Raw genomic sequence first — 18,769 nt, forward strand, 5'->3', positions numbered from 1 at the left:
ACGAACAAGAATGCAACAAGGTGTTCAATGCTTTGTTTCAGGGAAAACCCTTTTTGTAAAAGTTTCCAGTGATTCTAACTCCACGTCTTCTGAATATGATAAAGTACTTATTCCTGAAGACCAAGAGAACAAGTACAACAATGATGAAGCAGCTAGAAGTTACGTAGAAGATGAGGATGTGCATGGTTCTGTTGTATCATCACTTATAGAGGTTGACACCCATACTCAAGCTGAGACGACATCAGTATCAGTAGACAAAAAATTAAAAATAGAAAGTGATGCTGTGAAACCAAAGATCATTCCCCCACCTGACACTCGGAAGAAAATATACGAGATTGATCCATTTTTACAACCTCACTGTGAACATTTTGATTTCCGTTGTGAACATTTTGATTTCCGTTATGCACAATACAAAAGACTGCATGCGGAAATTGACAAGTATGAAGGTGGTCTGGATGCATTTTCTCGTGGTTATAAAAAATTTGGTTTCATACACAGTGTTACATGCATTACTGACAGAGAGTGGGCACTAGGAGCTAAGACAACAACTTTAATCGAAGACTTCAACAGGTGGAATCCAAGTATAGATGAAATGGTTTGGAATGAGTTTTGTTTATGGGAGATCTTCTTGCCAAACAATGTGGATGGTTCGCTAGAAATTCCTCATGGTTCTCGAGTCAAGATTCGTATGACTACTCTCAATTCCTGCTTGGATCAAGTTCTCTATACATGCTCCTAGTGAAATTCCATATAACAGAATATACTATGATCCACCAGAAGAGAAACGCTCTATGGTTGGAAAAAGACACATATTAAGGGGTGCATCCTATAAAACTAAGATTTAGTTGATTAGAAGCAGTTCAGTTGAACGTGCTGTCACAAGAGTTTTGGTTCAAAGGAATCATCAATTTTCAAAAGATACTACATGAGAAATTTATTTTGATCTTTGCAACCAGTTTCGTCAATTCAATTCTTGTGGGCAAGAATTTTTCTATGAGAGGGGCAATGATAAGGACATAATTGTAATAATGTAGTTAGTTACTAATGAAATTGTGGAGGGAAAGTTAGTTAGGGAAATGAGTTGTATAAGTAATTTGTAGAATATGTACAATTTCATTCACAATATACTATTTTTCTTGTAACTCTTGTAATTCTTGCATAATTCAATAAGAAATTTCAGATTATATTATTCTTTTCATTAGAATCTCTACCCTTATTCTTGAATCCTTCAAATTCATCCTTGAATTCCTAGTTTTCACAAACATCCATATCATTTTGTGACTTGGTTCATTTGTTCTCTGTGTCGCTTTTGTTTCAACTTTATGATTTGATGTGCGGCCCATTGTGTTGGGTGATGAAAAATGAGAATCAAGTTTGGAGTATTAGTGTGGTAAATGGTGCAATGGCTTTGGTTTTGGAGGTCGTGACATTGGAGGTGATGATATATGGTATTTCATTCGTTTAGGAAGTTTTGCTTCTATCTTCATCTCTTGTTCTATGAATATTATTATCATTTTTGAGATTCATGTTTAGGATCTACTTGAAGATGGAGGAGGAGGAAATCATGATTAGGATCTACTCGAAGATGAAGGAAGAGGAAATTATGATTATGGCTAGTATATTCATTCACTTTCATATTCCATTTTCCATTCACACCTCCATATTACATATTAATTTTTATCTGAAAAAACAAAAAATATTATTTATATGCATTAGTGGTGAGCTTGGCACAACAATTTATTGCTTAATTACCATGAGGTTACGAGTTCAAAGCATGAAAATAATTTCTCCACTTGTAAGATAAGACTGTGTATCCCACTAAGTACGAGTAGTGAATTATCTACCATTCTCATAAGACATGAAGGCATATGCAATAGCTATTGTCTTGCTGAAATTTCAGAATATACTCTGCTTTCCAAATTTGACTCTTTTGAAGAATGCAATTTATTTTATAAAAAGTGGAATGCAAAGTGTTTTTTAATATTAAATTGATTTTTGCACAATATTATTTTAATTCTAGAAATATGTATGCAATAGTTTGTACATTTTTGTTTGGAAGAAAATCAAAAGTGTATGATTGTGCATATGAAATATACTCTGTTTGTTCTCTATGTTAAGTAGTTGTATCTCAATGCTTTTGAACTTAAATTTCTCTAATGAGAAAGAGTTCCACACGACTCATGATTGTTGATGCATAAATTAGTTGTTTATGATCACCATTTGATTATCGTATAATAAAAATGTTGGTATTTGAATAGGCTAAACTTGAGCTGTGTGTATTTTTTATCATCGTATTCTCTATAGATTTAAGTTGTGTTTGTGCTGCTTTTAGATTTAGGTTATTCTCTATCGTCATTCTCAGCTCTCGGCTTTTATTTCATATCATTCCTTCTACAAGCCAGTATCATCTAGTTTCAGTCATGATATCATTTTAGCCTCAGGCACTATCATCTTACCACAACTATCCCAATTAATTTGTCATTGGATTTGAGTTGTATCAATGATTTTTTATCTTTAATTTTCATTTGGTAAACTCAAAGATGAACCTGAAGAATGAGATAACAAATTTGATATGTGAAGTATGGTTAGAGAAAAATTATAAAAAAATTGACATGATTGTTGGAGTTAGATATGCATTAAAAAAGTCCAGAGTCATTCTAAAACTTTGGATTCTAAAAAATGCTCCAATTTAACATGCCAGAGCTACAATCAAGATTAGAACCCCTCAATGGAAATCCAAGCACTAGCAAAGCCTTGGATTCTCCAAAAGGTTTCTTTGCCTTATGATTGGACAATTCAATTGTTCACGCTCCTCTACTCTTCAACCTCGTCATCAACGCTCTTTTTTTCTAGTTTACATGGAAGCATGGAAATTGTGGTACTCATAAGTTGCAGGAAGAGGCCAATACAAGTTTTTTTTATTCAAGTTTACAAATTAGCGAGTTGTCCACTTTCACTCAAGATATTTCATACTCTTAGTTATAATTGCTTAGATATTCATGAACTTATATTAGTTTAATATTTTATATTATGATTCATCACTAAAAGCAATGAATTTTACGCTTTTTAAATTTATATGACTTGCTTATCTAATGATATGATTCTTTTATTACCGTTGTTATTAGTTTAACAAATATTTAGTTTTAATTTAGAAAATCATTATTATATCATTGAGTGTATTGATTGTTAGCCAATCACGGTAAGTGTAGAGGAAAATGTATGAAAAAATTGAGTGATTAAAATATCATCAAATTTCTTTATTTTTTGAATGACTGTGACATGTCACTAATGTTTTTTAAATCAATTCAAATACACTCAATCATTCAAAACAATTTTCTACCTAAGAATTATGTAGTTTTTGTTTTTCTATAGTACCCGAGAGATACGTAAGAATAATATAAACTCTTGTAGAATACAAAAATATACTTTTTGTTGTCATTTGTATATAAATAAATAACTAAAAGAAATAAACAAATAAGTTTAAATATAGATTAATGAGAGTATCGTCTTAGCACCAACAATCGGGGTGCTAATACATTCTCTATTTCATGATCGATTTTTGAACTTCGAAAATTTTAATCTCACTCCAATGCATTCTTAAATTGGGCATGAAATGATTTTCATGCGCTTTATCTGGAAAACAAATAATGGCGACTCCATCTTTTAAAAGATGGCGAAAATCTTCCACCACCTCCCATATGGTTTGAGCCAAGAAATTGGGTCATGAAAATATACTATGCTTTCTACTTGATAGTTGAATACATTGATAAGTAACAACTTTCCTCTAAAAATACCATCAACTTTCCTCTTAAAGGTGGCAAAATGATTCATAATCCGTCCAAACATAAAAAAATTAAATTCATCCATTGGAGTTAATTAATGAATAGATACCCCTGAATTTTTTGAAAAAATGTGTATATTTCTAACAACTTTACAAGTCTAAAATATTTACTTTTTTTTTGTAAACATGACATGTTTCATGGAGTTGTATGTGTGCTAAGTAATTTATTCTATTGTGAATATGTAACTGAAAGAGTTTCATGATCGTTTCTCCAAAAATGAATACTCAAATGCTTATTTGTATATCTTGTTTGAGACTAATCAATTTGTTCTCTAATTTTAATATGACAAAACTGGTTGAATTTGCAAAGTTTTATCTATGTGTTTTTTGTTCAATTAATTTGGTGATGCTTAATAATCAACCTTAGAGTTACATCATTGAAATGTGTATTAATATTGAATTTGATTTTTTAAAAGGAAGTAATAATCTTTTAGATAAGTTGTTTGAAAGTGAAAGACACATTGTATACTCATTAACTTATTTTTTGAAGTTAAAAATGATTTTACTTGTTTCTACTATGAAAGTTATAAAAAGTAGGCTGCGTAATCGAATGAGAAATGTGTGGTTGAAAGATTGTATAGTCACTTATATTAAGCGAGAAATGTTCAATAACATTGACAACAAGAAGTGTTCAATAATATTGACAACGAGTTTATAATTTAACGATTCAAATATGAAGTCACATATAGTCAATTATGAAATATATAATTTATTTGAATGATATATTTAAATTTTATGATTTTTATATTAACGTTTTCATTATTTTATATATAATGATATTTATTATTTTAATTTTTAATCTATATCGCACCTCCTGTCTTAAGGTCCTAGATACGTCATTGTTCATTTGGATGAATATACAATTCTTCCAAAAAAACAAATATTCACATAATGTTTTCTTTGCTTTCAAATTTTATTTACTATCTCAATTCTCATTTTACTTTCATTTGTTTATTAAATTAATTTATAAAATGATTTCAATTTTAAAATGCATCATTCAATAATATACATGCACATAAAGATAAATCCTCATCATTTTTGTTGACTTTCTATCTTTAATCTTAATACACTTACTCACACATTTGAGGTAGTTATTAAATCATGTCATATATGAAAATACTCCAAAATACAAAATAGTGGTGCGAGAAAAAGAAATTAAAAAGTGAAATTCATTAATAAATTTATATATGTGCTTATGGGTTCTTAAATAGTAATTTTTAAAGGAATGATTTTGTAAAAAAGAAATTAATGATTTTATTTATAGATAATAATTTTTGAAAGAGTGATTTTGGTCAATTTTTGTCCAAATTAAAAAAATCAAAGGATTGAATATTCATTTATCCATTCCATTAAAACGAATTCATGAATGAATAGATATTCACCCAATAAATTTGAACTAAATTGTTTCATTAATTTAAAATATAATTGAAATAAATTTATATAGATTAATCAATGATTTTTAATCATTCATTAAAATCTAAATCAAAATTCATCCACGTGGGTGCATATGCTACCATAACTCTATATATACTGTCTTTTCGTTCCACATTATAGCATTAAGCATAGTTCTTGGCTATCACACAATTTGGCTTTTCCAGCATTTTCACGCTCACACCATGACCAAACCAATTGGATCACTTCTCTTTATCCTGCTCCCTCTCCTCCTCTTCAACTTTGGTAATTAGTTCAAGCTATATTGGTTGTACTTAATATCTCTATTTGTTGAGTCTGCTAGATTTTAAAGATATATAGGTCCATTAAGTGACACTTCCCAATTTACCTTTTTTATGTGTACACAATTCATGTCCAATAATTTCCATAGGAAATTTCATTAATTTAAAAGAGTGTGCATATGATTATTTCCTTTTCATATGATCCAAATTTAAATACCTACCATCCGAGTATATTAGGTATCGATTAATATGTATGTATTGTTATTGTAAAAATTTATATATAGTTAATATATCATTTACTATTTATTTGTTTTGCTTTTTTGAAGAGTCGATAATAATTAATACAAATAATGATGATGAAATAACAATTTACAGAACTCTTATATTGTTGGTGAATATGCATTTTTCTCAAATTAATTGATTTTTAGACTTATCACTTTTCAGTATTCTGTATTAAACTAGGTAATGATGCAAATTACCTAGTTTATTTATAATTTGCAAGAATATATCATTCATTTGTTATTTACCTTTTTGTGGAGGAGGCCATTTGAGGTTTACTGAAGGAACGGTAAATATTCATCACCTAAATATAATTTATCTAGAATAAAAATCAAGAAATCCATGTATTATAAGTGTAAAGATTTATACACAATTTATTTGTATTATTTTTTTCTGAATGATACAGTGACAATGTAAAAAATTCTTACACTGTCGGTCATACATTTTTTTCTCATTAACAAAAGCTCAAATTTTGTTTTAATTTGGCCATGAAATATATACAGGTTGCTCAAAGGAAGACTTGGTGCATAGCAAAGTATACAGCAAATGGTACTCAACTGATTAATGCCATTCAATATGCTTGCACTATCATAGGAGATTGCAGTATAATCAAACCTGGTGGTTCCTGCTTCAACCCTAACAATCTCATTGCCCATGGCTCATGAATAAGTACTATGCAGATAAAGGAAAACACACATGGAACTATGACTTTGCTGGCATTGCTCTCACTGTTATTACTAACCCAAGTAAGTCATTTATATAATGTTATGTTACATAATTGTCCCCTTAAGAATAAGGTGTACATAATGGAAGAAGTGTGGAATGTGATTGATTTATGGTGATTATTTAGACATGGGTTTTGTGTTTCTGAACTCATGTTATTTTATTTGTCTGATATGCAGGTTATGGTAGGTGCAAGTTTGAATAGTGGGAAATTTGGAAGAATGATTTGTATTTCAAGAAGTAAAGTTTTGATGAAATAATATGAGAAGTATTAATGGATAAAAAAAGGTTCATAGTTGACCTGTTAAGAATTTTCCGGTCAGTATATATGGACAAATTACACATATAACATGAGGCTGCAAATAATAAAATAATTAAAATGAAAGGGGCATTCCGATAATTGAACTCGGGACCTCTCGCACCCTAAGCGAGAATCATACCACTAGACCAAATGCCCATTTTATGCATTCTTTTTATCTGACCTGTATATTTTGTAAGCAACTAAACGTTTGTTATGCAACACTTATGATCGGTTATTCCAAAATTGTAGGTTGTTTATATACATAGTTTAATAACAATTTAAAAATTGAATACAATTTCACTAAAATATATGTGTTACATTTTTATATGTTTTTTATTTAATCTTCATCATAAATTCGATTAAATGGAGAATTTGGAAGAAAAAATATTTAGAGAATATAATTACTAACAGAAACCATAGAATAAATAAAGGTTGGTCCTATTAGGATTTTGTAAATATTTGCTTTGAAAAAGAGCAATTCAATATAATTGATTTTTTAGATTGAATGTAATTACTAATTCATGATCTCAAATGTACAAAATGCAAATTTTATTTTTGATTCTACCAGAATTTTTATGAAAGTCTTTTATTTGCTTTTCTCTAATGAAAATTTAATTTTCTTAGAATGTATTCTAATTTTTCCCAAATTCTTCATTTGATGATTAATTCAACCTATAATAAAAAAGATATATCTCAGAGTAATTACTAAAAGAATTAGTACATTGAAAAGTGAAAATAATGTAGTTTCATCCCAATTCTACATATGTTTTGAGAAAATTACTTAGAAAGAGTTGTACTTTGAAAATTTGAGAAAATTACTTAGAAAGAGTTGTACTTTGAAAATTTGAGAAAATTTGGAAGAGATATAAAAAATGACTATTAAATCATAAGAAAATATGTTTTAATAAATAATTGTAGATGTACAAAAAAAATACATATAATATATCTTAATTTCATAAAACAAAAAAATATGAAATAAAACAAAAACTAGACCATCAAAAAATTTAGAATGGATAGAGTATATAGATTGCTTAAATAATTAAATTTCAACCAGAAACCTGTTTCTAGGAGTTACCTTTTGCAGACAATCATACACCATTTCAAACCAAATATATGTCAATCATATTATCACATAAATAAAAGAAATCTGTAAACATAAAAGAAAATCATTTATGAGACATAGACTAGAACAGTGTTATATCTCCATTATTAAGTACATGTAAAGTGGAATGACTGTGGCAAAAAAACTGAAATGAAGTTTTATCATCCAAGCCTTCTCGGTAGTTTGCTCGAGTCAGCTGTTTCATCACATTGTTCTCTACTCGGTCGTGTTGTCCATGCATACATCATCAAGAACCATGACACTCCTCTCCCTTCTTTTCTCTCCAACCACCTTATCAACATGTACTCCAAACTCGACCTTCTTAACTCAGCTCAACTCGTTCTCTCACTCACCCATCTTCGCTCCGTTGTTACTTGGACCTCACTCATCTCTGGTTGTGTTCAAAATCGTCACTTTATCACTTCCCTCATTCACTTTTCTAATATGTGTCGTGACTCTGTTTTCCCTAATGATTTCACATTCCCTTGTGTATTTAAAGCTTCTTCTTCCTTGAACATGCCCATCACTGGGAAACAGCTTCACGGCCTTGCACTGAAGGGTGGCCAGATATATGATGTCTTTGTTGGGTGTAGTGCGTTTGATATGTATAGTAAAACTGGTCTTCGGGTTGATGCTCGGAACATGTTTGATGAAATGCCGCACAGAAACTTAGCAACTTGGAATGCTTATATTTCTAATGCGGTGCAAGATGGTCGGTGTCTGGATGCAGTTGGAGCGTTTAAGGAGTTTATTTCTGTGGCTGGAGAACCAAATAGCATAACGTTTTGTGTTTTCCTTAATGCTTGTGTTGACATGTCCAATTTGGAGCTCGGGCAACAGTTACACGCCTTTATAGTTCGTAGTGGATATAGGGAGGATGTTTCTGTTCTGAATGGGCTTGTTGATTTCTATGGAAAATGTCGGGACATTGTATCCTCTGAAATGGTTTTTAATAGAATTAGACGGAAGAATGTTGTTTCCTGGTGCTCTATGCTTTCTGCTCTTGTGCAAAACCACAAGGAAGAGAGGGCTTGTATGATTTTCTTGCAGGCAAGGAAAGAAGAAGTTGAGCCGACAGATTTCATGATATCAAGCACACTCAGTGCTTGTGCCGAGCTTGGAGGGCTGGAATTGGGTAAATCAGTTCATGCTCTTGCTGTCAAGGCATGTGTTGAGGACAATATATTCGTCGGAAGTGCACTTGTTGACTTGTATGGAAAATGTGGAAGTATAGAGAATGCTGAGCAGGTCTTTAGTGAAATGCCCAAGAGGAACCTAGTCACTTGGAATGCAATGATAAGTGGATATGCACACCAAGGTAATGTTGACATGGCTTTGCGTCTATTTGAGGAAATGACATTGGAAAGCTGTGGTATAACACCAAGTTATGTGACACTAGTTTCTGTATTATCGGCATGTAGTAGGGCCGGGGCAGTGGAAAGGGGGATGCAGATATTCATATCCATGAGAGTGAAGTATGGAATTGAACCAGGTGGTGAGCATTATGCATGTGTTGTGGACCTTCTAGGGAGAGCTGGTTTGGTAGACCGTGCATATGAATTTATAAAAAAGATGCCGATTCATCCAACTATTTCAGTTTGGGGAGCTCTAGCGGGGGCTTGTAGGATACATGGGAAACCAGAATTGGGAAACATTGCAGCTGATAAATTATTTCAACTTGATCCTGTAGACTCTGGGAATCATGTAGTGCTTTCTAACACGCTTGCATCTGCTGGCAGGTAATAATTTAAAACCATGCTAACTTGTTTTGGTTCTTTGTTAACCTTGACAAGTTAGTTGGATTGATCATTTTATTTGCTAAAGTAATTTGTGACGTCCTAATTAGTGTGAAGAGTATTCTTCCTTTGTCCATTTTTGAACTTGGTAAGATATCTAGCTGAAACTTAGAGCATGTTTGGTTGGTATAGCAGATTTCATTATTTTTCAGAGTTTTGTTTTTGAAAAATCTTGTTCCACACTTTTAAATGATGTTTCGGAGAAAACAACACAAATGCTGTTGGTATTTGGACATCATTTTTCAGCCAAGAAAAGTTGCAATTTTCAAAGCTACCTTGCTGGATAGGTGGATTATTTTTAATGCTTATTTCCAACTGATTTACAATTTAAACCCTTCTGGTTTCTAATTATTTTGCAACATTATTATCTAAAGAAATTAATGTAATACCCTTCTGGTAATTTAATGCATAAAAGTTGTTTTTACACAATCTGAACAAAATTGATTATCTCAAAATTGCTTGTCAGAAAACATATCCAAAAATGTGCAAATTCAACTTATAATATTTCTTCCATTTGACAAAAACATTGTCATAGCTCTTGTACTTATGCGTATAATTGCTTAATGCAGATGGGAAGAGGCTACGCTTATCCGGAAGGAAATGAAAGATATTGGTATTAAAAAGAATGTTGGTTACAGTTGGATTGTTGTGAAGAACAGAGTCCATGTTTTCCAAGCAAAGGATTGTTCTCATGAAAGGAACTCTGAGATTCAAGCAATGCTATCTAAGCTTAGAAGGGAGATGAAAGAAGCTGGGTATGTTCCGAATACGAATTTATCTCTGTTTGATTTAGAAGAAGAAGAAAAGACTTCAGAAGTATGGTACCATAGTGAGAAGATTGCTCTTGCTTTTGGCCTCATAGCTCTCCCTTATGGAGTGCCTATAAGGATCACAAAAAATCTTAGGATTTGTGCAGATTGCCACAGTGCCATCAAGTTCATCTCAAGAATTGTTGGTAGAGAATTTGTTGTGAGAGATAATAATCGTTTCCATAACTTTAAAGATGGTTTGTGCTCTTGTAAAGATTATTGGTGAAAGTTTCATAGCTTTATCATTTTAATATGTCTCAAGAGACTATTTACAGAGAAAAGTGGAAATAGAAAATCAAATTATTCTATACTTATATAATTTATGACCTTTAGTCAATGTTATTATTTGCATTGAATGAACTTGATGGCATTACCTTGTGCCTATTTTACATGATTAGTTTTTAAAATAGAATCGTAGTTTTTTTTTATAAGTAAGAAACAAAAAAGAATAAATTAACAAACACATCTAAGAGGAGAAAAATTTATTGCTAGGTGGGAACCATAATTCCATGTTATTTTTAATTAATTTCATGCAGCAAGTGCATCGAGTCATGAATTTCGAAAGGATTAATTTCTTACCTAATAAAAGTGAGTAGAGCAACATTACCTATTGAGAAATCCCTAACTTTAGGTCTTTTTTAAATTGATTCAATTATGAAATAAAAAAAATAATATCATGCCATGTGATTGTAATGTAGATTGTGTATCTAGGTAGAATTGTCTCAAAGTGAATTCTCCCTAGGTACATCCGGTCCTGAACTATTCTGAGTATATGGATTTATGCTAAAGTGGGATATTCTTACTTACTATATATATATATCACATTTATAGAACAATAACTTTTTGGTTGATTTTATGTTTCTATATTTCATTATTATTGTAATAACTTCAAACAGTGCAATTTTACTGCTTAATTTAATCTCATCACAACAATGATAAAAGATCATTTATCAACTTATAAATTAATTATTAACAATAAAACGTTGTTTATTTTATGTCACACGTGTTGTTATGTGTAGTGACACCAACATATCCATGTGGCTGTTGTGTATCCCTTTTCTGAGTAGCCAATTTAAATGAAGATCACGTATTTTATTTTTTATGTCTCAATCCAATTAAAACTTTTTACCTATTAAAAGGAAAAATATTAAAAACATAAAATAAGTTTTTATATTATTTAATAAATTTTGATTAGTGTAATATAAGAGGACAACTTTTTTTTGGAGTATGAAATCATTTGTCCAACATTACCCAAAATACCTCAATTTATACTTGAAGCCCCTTATCTCCACCTCATTCAAAATTTCCGACTCATAACATTCCCATTCGAGTTTAATATGTATGTATTGTTATCGTAAAGTTTTTTTACAATTATAGCAATTATTTATCATTGATTGATTTGTATTATTTTTATTTAAAAGTCAATAATAATTAACATATGAATAATGGACGATGTGCCAACAATGTAAAAAACAGTTACATATCACCCATTTTCATTTACTATCATCCTCTTTCTTCGTCCCTTTTCATTTTCATTCAATCTTATACCATTATCTTTTACTCAGGCTGTGAGCCTTTTTTTTTACTGTGGATTTCTTTTATTATGCTTTTTATTTGTTTTTCTTAACGTTGTTAGATAAATTAAGCCTTTTCTTGAATAATTAGCCTTGCTATATTTTATGATATGTATTGGTGGTGAAGATGATATCATCATCCACTCATGTCATGTTTTACTACTAGAGCTCGCGTGAAGATTGAAAGCACTATTAAATAACCCATCAGAATCCTCTCTTTTACCATTCGAAGAAATCCTCAGTATTAAATAATTCTCAATTATTAGCAACATTAGGAAGAGCATCCGCTTAGATTTTATTATGGATTTATTATTAGAAAATTCATTAGGATTAGGTGTTGGACTTCTAGTATAATTCTTTATTTCTTTATTAGGGTGATTGATGTAAGATAATAAAATATCTCTCGGTATAAGGAGATAAGTTATCTCCTCCAGTCCATAAAATTATGATATGTGTCCTATTTTATCATTTTCTATAAAAATATTTCTAAAACTAAACAAAATAGTACATGTGTCATACTTTTATTGGCTGAAGGAGATAAGTTATATATTGGTATGAGGAGATACTTGAATCTCTTGATGTAATGAATAGTTATGAGTTATGACTTTTCATATGAGGAAGATAGAATACTATAAGGTGTTGGTCTAGTGGTTTAAGACCCCACTAGATCTACATGATGACCAAAAAAGTTAAGGGTTCGATTCCTGTTGGAACATGTTGGAAGGGGCAACTACGCACACCAAAAGGGATTAGTTCCTTACCCTGAAAGATGAGAGGATACCTTTAGTACTACAAAAAATATATACTGAAGAAAGAATAGATTGAGAGTGATGAAGAGGATTATTATAGTTATAACTCTTCTATTATCACAAACTCCTTGTACTCTATAAATAATATACCTTGACAAAGTTTTTTTTAGGATTCAGAAAAGTATTTTTTATTTCTTAACTATATTTCTTTTTAATTTTAATGAATAAAATGAATAATTCAAAGTAATTAGGGGTGAGCGCGTGAGACGGGTTAAACATGTCCCTCACTTGTTCCTAAATATTGATCGGATCAATTTTTGTACCGAACCCGTCCCTAATTAGGATTAGATGCATGATGGACGAGTCCAAAATAAGATGGGTCAAGCTATGGATGGGTCCAGATTGGAAAAGGACAAAATGATAAATGTAGAATCTTTTTCCATGCACAACCAAAATTATCACTATATATGTATAAACTCAATTAAAACCTACATCCCACATATATCAGTATATAAATTACAATTCATAAATTGCATTCTTCAAACTAAAAACTATCACAATCACGTGACTGAAAATTATAGAAGACATTGAAAATTTCAGAACAATTTAAACTGTCAAGTGCCAACCTAAGTTGAAGTGTTCTTCTAAATGATAAAAAATACTTGAGAAATGTAGGGTAAAAAGATGAAGAAGACGGGTTGAAGGCTATTAGGCAATCAAAGACAATAGCATAAACATAAGAAACTTCAAAGAGGAAAAACAAAAAATACAGAAGAAAAAAATAACTAACTCTAAAGCGCCACATTCACTTTCGCCACAACAACCCTTCACTATCCAAGAGAGTTAAACAATGAAAAAAGGGTTAGGAATAAGGATCATATGATGAGTGGCATGGACAATTTGTGTGGGCTTGCAAGTATTTTAGTTATGTGGGTTGAACATAATGGGTATTGATAGATACTTCTTGAATTATTCTTGATATATAACTATAAGGGACAGGTCGGGTGACCCGGACATAGACCAAAACCCGTCCTTTATTGATGATGAGTCTGTCAATTTTAATTGGGTCTATCGTTTTTTATTTATTTGGACAAGTCAGACTCGTCCCTAAGTCATCGGGTAGAGACGAGTCTACGGGTCGGATTAGGTCTTGCTCACCCCTAAAAGTATTGATAAACTCGTGAATTATTAATCTGAGTCATAAATATCAACATTATTTATTGTTGAAAATTCAAAACAAGAATAAAGTGGGTACAGTCCTGCCTAGATCTCTTGGAAATATGAATAGTTTGTTGTAGGTTAATTTTTAGGATTATTCTTTAATTTCATATTAATTTGTGAATTTATTAATTAGGTTTACAAATTATCATCTATAAGTATTCATGATACATATATTATCATTATAATAATATATTCATGATAATAATATATTCATGATACATATATTATTTTGTTAAATTGTTAAAAAAAATATACCCTAATTACTAATATGTTTCTCATTACTCACCTTCACCCAAATCTTCATAAAAGACCCAACAGTCAAGCCTCTTTCATGGATATGTGAACCTATACAATTCAACGTGCCATCTCTTCCATCAAGTCCCCTATTCTTTCTTCTTTTTTATTTTCCTTATTTTCTGTTAACTCTCTAAAATCTCTAAGCTATACTTCGGTTATTATTGGATCATCTTCTTCCATGCTGTCCACATTGTCAGCTTTTATATTCTGACATCATCATCTTTTTCTTTTGTAGAACTGTGTTTTGCATGTTGTCCATCCAATTTATTTTGTCCAAAAAACTAATTCATCCCCTTTTAAATATCAGAAGTGTTTTAGATTGTAGTTGTGATTGTTGTTTTGCATTTATCGTAATTGTGGGGAAATGAAGCCATAATTATTATTTCGATATCGTTGCAGAAACTCCCAAAACTGTGATATTATGATCATAATTATAGTTATCAAATACAATTTAAAATGTCGAATGTCATTATCTTTATTTTGTGTATCTGCTCAAGATATGTTTGGTTTATAATAATTTTAAGCACAAATCATTATTATTTAAGTTAATTAATTGGTGTATTATCAATTTCGATATTATCAATTTACATATCCTTGCAAAAATTTGTAAGGTGGAACAATTGTAGATAGGGAAATATCTCACATGATGAGATGAGTGATAAATAGGCCAATTCTTTTCTAGTTAGGCATATGTTAGCATTGTGAACCATAAAAGTTGGATAAATAATAACCTTAATGTTACGTTGAAATGAAAAATGGTAAAAATGATATTTTGATACGTTGCTATTCTAAAAATTAAAAATAAGAATATATTACTTTCTCTCTCCCTCTCACTCACCATCTCAAACCTTCAAACTTATTTCTTCAATCCACTTAAGAACCTGATCCCCAATTTTTTCAACCCCAGTCTTCCACCTTCTAGAATCGATTTGCAAGCATTAAACAACCTCTTCTTTTATCTTCATTCACCTTCCACATTCAGAATATTGATATGGTAGCTTAGTTATTTCTTCAATGATTTCATCATTTGAACAAAAAACTAAACTATCAAAGAACATACATTCAAGATATCCAATTGGTTGTGGCTTAAATATATGCATGGTCAATGACTTGTGTACTACTGCTTCTTATTGGAGATGAATTCCCTAAATATACTTTTCAAGATAAGAAGAGAATGACTTTGATTACTCAGATGGTTATGATTGTTGGTTGGATGAATTCAACTCAGTTATAGAAGACAAACTTGGGCCTCAATATCTATCGTCGAGGAAAATTCACTGCAAATATGTGGACATAAATTCAGGAAAATGTCCAGATGTGGTGGACATAAGGAAATGCAATCGGGATATGTTAGTCGAACCACAATTTGATTTTATGGCCAACTTGGCAGGTAAAATAAACAAGAACGACATGAATCACTGCTTGATTCTTTGGGAGTTATTTCAGTTCCACAAGGAAGCTTCTAATGATTAGAGGGAATGTGAGTTGTAGGACAATGATGATGGAAGATTAAGAGATGAGAGACAATAGTAAATTCTTATTTTTAATTTTTAGAATATCAACTTGCCAAATAATCACGTGAGTTGTGCGCACATGAATTTTTTAAGTGATCACGTGACCAATAATCATTCATGTATGACTCAGATTTACTATTCTAACAATTTTTATGTAGGACTTATTCTCACTAGAGCCACCCCCTATATATATAAAAACATAAAGTATATCATTAATGCAAATAAATATATTTTTTTGCATTTTTATTAAAAAGTAGAACTTTGTTTCTTTGGTTTGATACCGATGTAAAATATCATGTTCATATTTGGTTTTTCTTACTACATTTCCTTTTGTAGTTTTTCATTTTATGTTTATTTTATTGCCACACCTACATCGTTTGTCACCTCACTCTGGTCACTTCAATAACCCAAACCTAACCATCACCTCTTCAACCACCACCTCAACCATGATCTCTTTCACCATCTTAGCTTAGTACATCATGGTGTTGCTAGCCTCTACTCCAGATGACATATAAAAAATGGGAAAAGTAAGTTAAAACTAGATATGTAATCTTAATATATATTAACCAAGCTTTAATCTGATTTTGTAGGATTGACTACTCGAATTGGACGTTGTTATAATGATATATAATAAATGATAAAATATGGATGGTAAATATTTCCTAATCTCAGCTTAATGTTGTAAAAAACACGTTTAAGAAACGTTATGTTTAAAGAAAACATGGAGAAGTTGCTTGCTCATACATTCCGATGTTCATTTCATGATATATTTTTAAACATTTTATAAAGCAAAATCCCTTTATTTTTGAAATAACATAAGCTTCTTCCCCCTTTTATTATTATATAGATATAATAGGGAGACGGGTACAACTCAAATCCCAGTCTCATACATGTGATTCTCACCAAGAAGAAGCAAAGATGATACTGCCTCCAACTCATTATTGGATACTGGAAAATTATCTTGGAGCATAACCAAGGAAGCCTTGAACTCCACAAGCTCCTCAAAACTAAGATTATCAATGGGGAGTTTTCCTTTGATAAACTTGTATTTGCTAAGAGCTTTATTAAGCTCATTCTTCTTATCCTTCTCCACCTGAATCTGGTCCTTCAACTCTTGAAGTTGCTGGCTAAGCTTACGAATATTGTCATCATCATTTGAGGACTCACCATGACTCATATGCGATGCTTGTCCTTGGTGAAGGAACTTCTTAGTCACAACATCAATGCTTGGATGACCAAAAGAGTAAGCCTTCCCACCAACAGAAAATAAAAGATCAACAACTTCAACACCACAAAGAACGGATACCTCCAATGCTTTCTTAAAAAGGTCATTTTTGTGCTTAGAAAAAGTGACTAGCCTAAAGTGTAACGCCCCGAAAATTACTCCATAAATATAATGCCAAAAAATGGGTAAATTTTTTTTTGAATAATGTAACGTAAACTTATCATCTTTATATTCGTTTCTTTTTCGGGATATCACTTTAAGTAACATACATTGCAGAAAATCAAAAACTGTTACCTAATGGTAACCAAAAATATCACAATATAACTTTGAATAATACTTCATTTAACAACGGAAAATATCTGTACGAAATACAAGGCGGAAGAAATATTCGCCCAAACTGAAATTACAAGGCTGAGACATCCAACACATCAAAAAGTACCCTACACAGATCTAAGTCGCAAGGGCTTGTGTAGGTGTACCGATCTCCCTCAATCCTTCATGCCCCCTCTTGGGACATCGAGAAGCGGTAACTCTGAGTCCTCGCAGAACGATCCATCTGAACAAAACGCGATCCGAAGACAAACAGAAAGAAGAGGGAGTAAGACATCTAATGAATATTACTCATTGACAACATTGAATTACACGAAATATCATATCCAGACAGACACGCATAATAAACACAATATATACATCATATATAAAAATGCACAATGATGAATGATGTTATAATCTCATATTATGAGGATCAAAATCCACTATCTCAATGTATGAATGTTAGGTTTGTTTCATCTATCCTTTCACCAATATCCTCCCAATATACTATTCGAAAATAACCAAGAGTACAGGTCCCATAACAAGCCGATTTGAACGCACCAAAATTATTCCTCGCAAGGATATATGGTCGATCTGTTCCGAAGAACTGTCCATTTCAGAACGGTTTCGTATCAAACACTTTCTGGGCCTCCCTCTCATTGATCCTGACTGCAAAGATGGATTGTTAGAGATCGTCTAGTTTGTGCTGTGAGAACTGTCCGATCCAACATAATACCTTATCTAGGAATACAAGGGACTCGTATCACCTAGACTCACCCTCAAGACTTTGCTGATGAACCACCGCCATCATCGTCCCTCTCAACATCTCGGGGCTCGTTCGTCTCCCGTAAATTTCCTCTCCACTACTTCATTATCCATAATGAATATGCACACTAACCGAGGTTATCCGATTAAATCTTTTAATCATTATTTTATATGATCGACTAAACCTAAGACATATCCCAGAAGAATGCTTCTTGTGGGACCCGATCTTACGTCAACACGTAAATAGAGGAATAATATCCCTACCACTACGAACCATCACTGAATCACCCTGGACGACCACATGGCCAAGCCTATTACGGTCAGACGACCTCGCTGCATTGTATCATGTAATCCTTTTTCTTGGGCATTGCCCTAATCACAACATCACAATCGGAAACCTTGCCCTAAATAGGCGCAAAAACAAAGGTACTTGTATAAGTTTGTCGATTTTGGGCACCGGGTTCAATCATTTGAGTCTTGGTATTTCCCAAGGGTAAATACACTTCACATCTAAGCCAGAGCTATTTTATAAGCAATCAAACAATCGCAATCAGTCAAAAATATTGTTTGTCTTTCGCCCAAGCGAGA

The 18,769-nt window shown here is 31.7% G+C and overlaps 1 protein-coding gene, 1 long non-coding RNA gene and 1 other non-coding gene across 3 annotated transcripts; 2 read left to right on the plus strand and 1 right to left on the minus strand.

Annotated features, from left to right (window-relative positions):
• On the plus strand, positions 5,402 to 6,766 carry LOC109362097. Its single transcript, XR_002109347.1, has 4 exons — positions 5,402 to 5,518; positions 6,054 to 6,082; positions 6,297 to 6,539; positions 6,696 to 6,766. It is a non-coding gene; the product is annotated as an uncharacterized LOC109362097 (long non-coding RNA).
• On the minus strand, positions 6,902 to 6,973 carry TRNAP-AGG. The gene has a single exon. It is a non-coding gene; the product is annotated as a tRNA-Pro (tRNA).
• LOC109361672 (pentatricopeptide repeat-containing protein At4g14850-like) lies at positions 8,019 to 10,805 on the plus strand. The gene is made up of 2 exons (XM_019607190.1): positions 8,019 to 9,658; positions 10,285 to 10,805. Exons 1-2 carry the CDS (start codon positions 8,070 to 8,072, stop codon positions 10,748 to 10,750), a joined length of 2,055 nt encoding a protein of 684 aa, XP_019462735.1. The 5' UTR covers positions 8,019 to 8,069; the 3' UTR covers positions 10,751 to 10,805.

The sequence above is a fragment of the Lupinus angustifolius genome, chromosome LG12 (genome assembly GCF_001865875.1).
Source record: "Lupinus angustifolius cultivar Tanjil chromosome LG12, LupAngTanjil_v1.0, whole genome shotgun sequence".
Taxonomy (NCBI): Eukaryota; Viridiplantae; Streptophyta; class Magnoliopsida; order Fabales; family Fabaceae; genus Lupinus; species Lupinus angustifolius.